Source organism: Carassius gibelio, chromosome A11 (assembly GCF_023724105.1).
Source record: "Carassius gibelio isolate Cgi1373 ecotype wild population from Czech Republic chromosome A11, carGib1.2-hapl.c, whole genome shotgun sequence".
Lineage (NCBI taxonomy): Eukaryota > Metazoa > Chordata > Actinopteri > Cypriniformes > Cyprinidae > Carassius > Carassius gibelio.
The window spans coordinates 24,714,315-24,723,224 of NC_068381.1; the positions used below are offsets into that span (position 1 = coordinate 24,714,315).

The 8,910-nt window shown below is 40.3% G+C and overlaps 1 protein-coding gene across 1 annotated transcript; it reads left to right on the top strand.

Annotated features, from left to right (window-relative positions):
* The first annotated feature begins 699 nt into the window (after positions 1 to 699).
* LOC128022757 (uncharacterized) lies at positions 700 to 4,373 on the top strand. Its single transcript, XM_052610550.1, has 5 exons — positions 700 to 1,378; positions 1,478 to 1,750; positions 1,876 to 3,468; positions 3,614 to 3,817; positions 3,940 to 4,373. Exons 1-5 carry the CDS (start codon positions 766 to 768, stop codon positions 4,371 to 4,373), a joined length of 3,117 nt encoding a protein of 1,038 aa, XP_052466510.1. The 5' UTR covers positions 700 to 765.
* The last annotated feature ends 4,537 nt before the right edge of the window (positions 4,374 to 8,910 follow it).

Sequence of the window (8,910 nt, forward strand, 5' to 3'; positions counted from 1 at the left end):
AAAATGTTCATTTGTTGCCAATGCAGTAATCATTAATAAATGGTTTGGTCCTTAATGAGTTATATATTAAATCATGATTATCTGTGCATAAATTAAGTATGAATTAATGCATTTAATTGTATTTATTTAATGCATACTAGTGCCAGCATATTGTAACATGAGTTGTGTTTTTATGTTAACATAAAAATAAAGTGTCAAATATATAAAGTTGTTTTGAATGAATAACCTGTAGTTCAGACAAGCTTATAATTCAGCTGATCAATGTAAAATATTATTTAAAAAAAAAAAAGTATTTCATATTTGGTAGATTAGTCGACCAAGCAGAATATAAAGTATATTAAGTTACAGTTTTACCAGCTGCAACATTAAAATGATTCTTACACATTAATTCATTACTTGTTATAATGCAATAATATAGTATACATTATGCTTCTACTTTTAGTACTTTAAGTATATTTTGATTCTAGAATTTTGTATGTATGATCTTTACTTGTAATAGAGCAGAAAAATTTGTGAAAATTTTGTCTTTAAAAAGGAGATCACATAGAACAGACTGAACTTTCCCTTCCCTTTCTCAGGTGGGACAAAAGTTATATTTGAATGTATAATAATTATCTGAAAAATTATCTCTTACTCTGGGATAATTCTGATATGTTAGCCAACATTTTTAGCCTGTAGGAAAATATATACACAAACAAAGCATAGTATAAAATCAACATTACAAGGTGATCATAAGTAAATACAGTTCACTTTTTTTTAATTTAGATGGAACCTCGCTTCAGGAGACGGGCTGATGGCAGCCTGAATCTGACGGATACAGTGGAAGCGTCAAAGGTGAAGGAAGCCAACAAAGGAAAGCCGTACACAAGACCCCTGCCCCCGGAGAAAGTGCTAGACAAAGCCAGGAAAAGTTTAAGTGAGCACCACGGAGATCTGTCTAACAGAAAGCACCTGTTGGGTTTCTTTGAAATCCAATTTGGTGTATTTCGTGGGCAAACATTTAGGTGGGTGGCTGAAAATGCCCTGGGGTATGCTGCTTACCTGGTGGCAGCTATGAAGAGGGACCCCACAGGAGGCAGCAAAGACTCCCAAGAACATGCCCACAACAAGGGGAGTTTCAGGGAGTATATTGAGCTCTTTCCTTCTGGCAGAGTTGCCATTGCCATGAAGGAAGAGCAATATGCTGGAAAAGCTCCCCAGCATGCTGCTGACTCCCAGCACTCTGCCCCTACAGAGTTCACCACCCCCACGCAGCACGCTACCACCACCCATACTTCTACTGCCTCTCTCCGCTCCCTCTTGGTAAGAAAGCTGCCTAACCAAAAAAACTTGAACAAGGCTGTAGAAAGACTGGTTTCCCCCCTCAAAGTCGCACCTTGTAAGCAAACATTTATTTGTATAACACTTTTTTGGTTTGTTTAGTATTTATTGCTGTTCAGTAGTCATGTTTATCTGTTTGTCCTGTGTTTTTTTGTAGCTTTGGCCCAGGCACGTGCACGGCCCTCAGCCACCCTCACCTGTCCAGCTGTGTCCCTTGAGACAGCCACAGGGCCCTCAGCCACCCTCACCTGTCCATCTGTGTCCCTTGAGACAGCCACAGGGCCCTCAGCCACCCTCACCTGTCCATCTGTGTCCCTTGAGACAGCCACAGGGCCCTCAGCCACCCTCACCTGTCCAGCTGTGTCCACTGAGATAGATGACAGCACACTGCTGGCAGAGGCAGCTAAGTTTGAGGCATCATATGTGGCATGTACGTATACTTATTTAAAGTATTCAATGTTTCCTTTCCAGGGATAATAAAGTAAAGTGAAGCAATGTGAATTTGTTTATTTATGTGTTTATTTTCTGTTTTTCTATTTTATTTTATTTTTTCAGCAAGACGAGTTTGTCTTCCGGCTGGATGGACACACACCCTGCCTGAAGTGGACCAGAGGTGGATCTCCAAGGCCCTGTTCAGGTGGACAGCACAGGGGCATCCCGAGCTGGTATTTAGTAGGGTGAACAAACTTTGGTGGTATCCTCCACCCGTGCCACTGAAGACCAGCAATTCTCCTTCCTTGGAGAATTACTTTGGCCATCGCCTGCTGCTCTGGATGCCACGAAAACTGTGGCAAGTGAAGCTGACTTGTCCGCATCCAGACTGTCAAAAAGAACTTCTGACCTCAGCTGGCTTGCATCAAAAGATCAGGCAGGTGGTTGCCATGGGTGAGATGTACTTTGTTGCATCTGAGTACCTGGCCTGCCGAAGATGTAAGAGGAAGGTCATCAGCTGGAGCCATGATCTCGTTTCCCAGCTCGACATTGGCCACAGGGTGCTGTTCCCTTGCATTCTTACTTCAAAACTTGCATGTGACTTCGAGGTAGTAACTTTGATGCGTCAGCGCGGGCTGGGAAACAGCAGCAGCCAGATCCAGCGCAAGCTACAGGAGCGTCATGTTGATGTCTGGTTGCAAAAGACAGTCCAGTATCTGACAGATTGCAAGGGGGTTGCCAGTGCTGTCACGACGAGCCTGATCCTGCCTGTGACATTTGAACCTGTTCCTTCAATGCCTTCTATACCCAAGCACCGATGGCTGATGCAGGTGTACGCCCAGGATGTCCTGCAAAGGCTGGATGAGGTCAAGGCCACTATAACATCACAATATGGTCGAATCTTAAAAATGGATTCTACCAAAAAAGTGGCCAGAAAACTAGCAGGACGCAGCTATGGCACTGCTACTTGGGCAACTAATGTTGGCAATGAGCATGGACAGGTGATCATGTCCGTGCTCACAGCGAGCGAAGGTTTTGGTCTGGGGCCAATGATAGAAGGCCTTATCAAGCGATACAGAGTGGCTGGGGTGGCTCCTCCCGAAGTGCTGTATGTCGACCGAGACTGCTGTGGCAACACTCTTTTGAGGAGGATGTTTGAAGAGTGGGAGCAAATGACCATCCGGTTAGATGTCTGGCACTTCATGAGAAGGTTTGCTGTGGGCTGCACCACCGACTCACACCAGTTATATGCCACTTTTATGAGTGGCCTCAGCCATTGTATTTTCATGTGGGACCAGGTCGACCTGACTGCCCTGAAGACAGCGAAGCATGCAGAGCTAGAAGCTGATGGGAAACCATCATTCGAGGCTGATGTGCTACGCTGTATCAGTCGTAGCGAGCTAGCGCTGCATTGCAGGAGAACCACTCGCGGGACCAAAGAGACCCTGGCATTGATTGAGAGCCATGTTCAGGCCTTTGATGGAGATGCTGGTCGTGACACTCTGGGAGTCCCACTAATAAACTCAGCCCGCATGAGAGAGATTTTAAAGTCCCAGCGGAAGCATGTGGCCTGCATCCAGGATCCTGTCGGTGTGCAGCTCTACATGCAGACGGGTACTGTACTGAAGGGAGGGCACCGCCTGCCAACATACCGCTGTGCCAGAGGTTCCACTTCACTTGAGTCATTTCACCTGCACCTTAACAGATTCATCCCAGGTAATAAATTATTTAATTGAATTATTAAATTAAGATATGATTTATACTGAAATAATTATGAGAATTGCAAGAACAGCTATTTGTGTATTTATAGAAAAAATTTTGTGCTGTGAATTTATTATTATTATTATTTTTTCATTTATAGGCACGCTGGCAAGTGACACCTTCTTTCAGGCATATCTTTTGGATGGGCTTGCAAGGTGGAATGAGGACCGGGCAGTGGCAGCAACAACTAATCAGCAGCAACCACATTCCTACAACCATCTACTGCGTCATGCGGTCAACACTCTTGCAGAGGAGCTCATGGGCATGAAAATCATTCCTTATGTTGGGCCAAGAAAGTACACTGGTATATAACTATTTTTTTTTTTTTTAGTGACACTTTAATTCAAGTATAAACCACTGAACCACTAAGTTATAATATAATATTGTGGTATGTTATCTAATTGTCAATGTTTTTCAATTTTAAAGGTGAGCTTATTGGAGTGGAATATCTTTACCAGCAAACTGGTAAAGTTCTGCAGGACTACAAGTTGGCCATTGAAGAGTCAGAGACTACTGAGGTTGGTATAGAGGTGGATGAAGGTTATGCTGAACTTGAGGAGTTTCAGGACATCACTGTCCCCACCTTTGACACTGAACGGACACCTGCTGCCTCTACACAAGCATCAGTGTCTGCAGCGTCTGCAGCATCATCTCCAACTCCTCCAGCAACCAGCCCCACGTCATCACTGTTTGTGGTCCCTCCATCACCAGTGTCATCTCCTGTCAGCAGCTCACTGCAAACTCAATCAGATCTAGCACTCTTTCCTGGAGCACATAGCTGTGAGTTTTACCATAAAGTATTCATAAAGATTTCGGTATTTGTTATCACACTAACTATAAATTTGTATTTATCACATTGAAAGGCATAAATACAAATTTAAAATAAATATTTACCTTTTTGATGTTGTCCCAGTGGACCGATTATCTGCAGAAACGGATCGTCCAACATCGGAAGAGAACACTTCACATGATGTAAGGGCCCAGTTTATTTTTTATTTACATTTACATGTGTGTAAACATAATCTGGGTTACATTGGATGTGCTTTCATGTGAATATTTGTATTCATTGATGCTATCAAAAGTTCCTAAATTATCTTTCATTTTAGGATTCGGTTGGACCTGATAATATTGAGGGGTATGGAGCCGTGCAGGACTTGGCAGAGTTCTTGGTTAGCCTCAGAGACCACCGTCTGGCTTTGTCAGGAGAAGAGTGCATCAAGATCATCTCCCTATGGCAGGCATTGGGGGAGTATGACAAGAAAAAGACCATTTACCCACCACGTCACCAAACCCACCTAAAACAAGGACGATTCAGGGCCACTAAGAAGATTGTGGCCCCAGGTGTTGAGAGCACCAAAAGGTATGTTATATTTAGTAAATACAGGGTTTACAATTTTTTTGGTAAAATATATATATCTGAAACTGGCTGAAATATCACCTACAACATTTTTTGTTTAGTAACCTGACACCTTCATGACTAGCTTATCTTGGTTATAACATAAATTATTAGTTGTGATTTACATTTAATTCTGACTATATATATTAGGTTGCTAAGTATGTTACATTGCTATGAACACAGTTCCAACCGCACATTGGAATAATTAATTTAGCAGAAACAAAGCAATCATTTCTTAAATAAGTAAAATCATTTTGTATCATTATGTTGTGTCAAATAATTTGTCTTTTACTGTACTTTAGTAAGTAGCCATGTAATAAGCGGGATAATATGCAGTCATTATTGTGGGAAAAAGTCTGACAGGCTGACTTACAACACCCTGTAATAATTCTACAACACAGTAATCCAGTAGAGACCTGATTTATTGATATGACATTTAAACTTCAAACTAAAAACAAAACAAAGAAAGAAAACATAACTATGGGCAGATATTATCAATGAACAATTAGACAACACAAAGCAAAACAGACAGAATAGAAAAGGGAAAATAAAAATAAGATCACACATTGAAAACAATCTTAAATTAATAATATGTATCCTGTTGTAATTTGCAGGTGTTTCGTTGGGGCTCATAGTCCTGCACAGTGGCCTGACTGCAACCGAGTGGTGGAGGCCATTTTCACAAGGCTCTGTGCTCTCTACCCAAACGCGGTGCGCTGTGAGGGAGTGAGGGTGTCCCGCTTCACTGTTGTAGCACGTGCTTACAAGCACATCCGTGAGTGCATCCTCACCAATGCTAAGGTGATGAGTGAGACCACCATCCAGCTCCCAGAAGTGAACGCTGCAACAGTCAACAATGGTTAGTAAATTGTCACAGCTAAGCCTAAACTTAAAGCAGTTAAAGGCTGATGTTACACAGTGCAACTTTTTTTGATCAATGCTGCTTGTCAAAATTCTCAGTGGGGAACGTGCCCAAGAAACATTTCTCAAAAATGTTTGTATCATCAGCCTTAATGTAACCATGGCTGCTTTGCAGGTCTAGAAACAAATCAACAAGAGTTCAACTTCTGTTTTCTTCTTCATTATGAAAGATAAGATTTATGACGTGGATCAGCTGTCTTCAACAGACTGCAAGAATCAATAATTCATAATACAATGTTAATCTCAATAAAGTAGCCATTTCACAAAAGCAGTAATACATTAGACGACTGCTGTGTGATCTCAGCTGTGTCATGCTGCTGCGTCACAATCATGACAAATAGTAGTTGATCTTTTGTATTGCTTAAATGTTTATTAATATTGGTTGTTTTATGTTTCCCAGGTTCAGCAGGCGTGGAAAGTCACAGGAACAAGAGATTTTGAAGCAGGGTATCCAAGCCCCAGATGCACCCATGGCAGGACCCGAGACGCTTCCTGCTGCTCTGCAGAAAGGACCAACTCTGTATCCAGGCAATTTGGCTAAGCCTCACCTTTTTATCCTGCCACCAAACACTGCTGGGAAGGCAAAACTTAAGGGGAGGTCGCAACCCCCAGCCATCTCCCAGGTTCCAACATCACATCAAGGCCTTCCTGTCATTGCACCAGCACTACCCGTCTCTCTCCCTTTCATTTTACCATCTGTGCAGCTTCCTACAGTGATAGGCACTTGCGCGCCATCCACTACAGTGCCAGGTACCTCACAGGTGATGTTCTTCAACCTCCCTTTACCTTCAGTTATGCCACCATCAGCTCAGACACCGACATCCGGTCAAGATGTTCCTTACTCCACTCAGCAATATAGAAAGAGAAAACTGGAGAGGGAGCGCACTGGAACTGTCACAAGAAAATATGTGAAGAAGACAGACGTCATTCTTTGCAGAAAGTGTAACAAAGAGAGAAAGCCACCATCACATCTTCAGTACTTTGGCAACTGGTTCTGCAAAGAGTCTGAGACTCAATCATATGATGAATGGAGGGCTGTGCTGCAGGAACGAGGTTATAGAAGAAAAAAAAGGGAAATGGCAACCCTCCAGCTTCTTAAAACTGCTATTTCAGCACATTATATTTTTATTTGGTTAATGTTTGCTTTATAGTGCAATTTACAAGTCCCACAATGACAGCTGTCTCTAAAATGTGTAATTACTGTGTGTTTCCTCTGCTGCATGCCTCTGTTGGGAAAATATTTGATATTTCATATATATATATATATATATATATATATATATATATATATATATATATATATATATATATATATATATATATATATGGTATGTTTATGTTTTTATTATTATCCTTATTTTGTATTTGGTATATTTTATTTACATTTTTTTTAGGGGCGAATATGTCATAATTGCACTACTTTGGTCCATTTTAGTTTTAAATTAACTTTTTTTTGGCTAATATGTCAAAATTGCACTACTGTGGTAAATGTTTGTCTTGGTTTACTATTTATTATTTTCTTAGTCTGATGTCAAAATTGCACTGAAAATGTTTGTTTTGGTTTGATATTTATTATATTTTTACACTGATATGTAAAAAGTTTACTACTGTGGTAAACATTTTTGGTTTACTGTTTATTATTTTAAATTGATGTGTAAAAATTGCATTGCTGTTCTAAATGTTTTATTGGCTTTAAAATATATATGGAGATTAAAAGGATTGTTAATATTTGCCCTCACACTATTGTTATTGTGTTTGTTTTGGTTTTATATTTATTATATTTTTACACTGATATGTAAACATTTTACTACTGTGGTAAACATTTTTGGTTTACTGTTTACTATTTTTAATTGATGTGTAAAAATTGCACTACTGTTCTAAATGTTTTATTGGCTTGAAAATATATATGGAGATTAAAAGGATCTCCCTCACACTATTGTTATTGTGCCTTTTTGTATTCTCACAATATTTGTACATGCATATATATTTGCACTGCTGTTATAATTTTTTTATTGACTTTATATTTGCAAATAAAAAGGGTTGTTAATCTTAATATTTGCACTCGCAATGTTTTTGTGCCTATTTCTCACTGTATTTGTAGTTGCACATTTTTTAAGTATTCCAGTATTACATAACAATAAAACACACACACAAAAAAACAGGGACTTTCAGAATAAGTCAGAAAATATAATAATATAATATAATGTTATACTGTAAAAAAATAATATATTATACTGTAAAAAATGAGTTAGTTAGCGCTGCGTTATTCATGTGTTTTGTTGTGAAAATGCACAAAAACACAAATCATGTATTGTTGCAATGAAGATTCACGTTTTGTCTGTCAAATCATTTCGTTTTTTTTTTTTATCCAGTGACATCTGGATGCTTTTGTCCATATAAGGTATTTCCTGTAGCGTGCGTCACAAGCTGGTACTTTTACGAGTCCGTTTTGGACTTTATGCGAGAGAGCGCCCTCCGGCGTCCGGTATGAATGAAACATACATAACGTGAGAGTGTTTACCTTGGACAGTTCCCAAATCAAAGTGCGGGGGACGAATTTACGTTCGATTAAATTATGGGGGAGAATGATGATTACGCACGCGTGCATCAGCAGCGTCAAAACGGACACATTCCAGGAATTCCATCACTGGTCGGAGCGGGCCGCGAACTCGCGTACCTGTGCGTCTTTTAGGATCTTTACCTCGACTAATGGGCGCCGGCCTTGGCGCAATGGATAACGCGTCTGACTACGGATCAGAAAATTCTAGGTTCGACTCCTGGCTGGCTCGCTCTGTGTGTGTTTTTCACTGGTTTATTTTGTTGTTGTTGTTTTTTTTCTCCAAAGTCTAGAAGAAAAGGCAAATCTCCAGTCATTCTTCTTTTTTTCCAAAAAAAGACATATTCTGCACACCCATTCCGATATCTAGGGGAGACACGGACATGCTTTGGTATTGCCATTCGTCTCACAAGCACTCCGATAAGCTCGACGATTAACAGGGAAATAAACTGCAGGCTGGCAGCCAGTTGATTTTCGAATGAACAATTTCATCGCTACTCTGTAACTGCTTCATTACATTGAA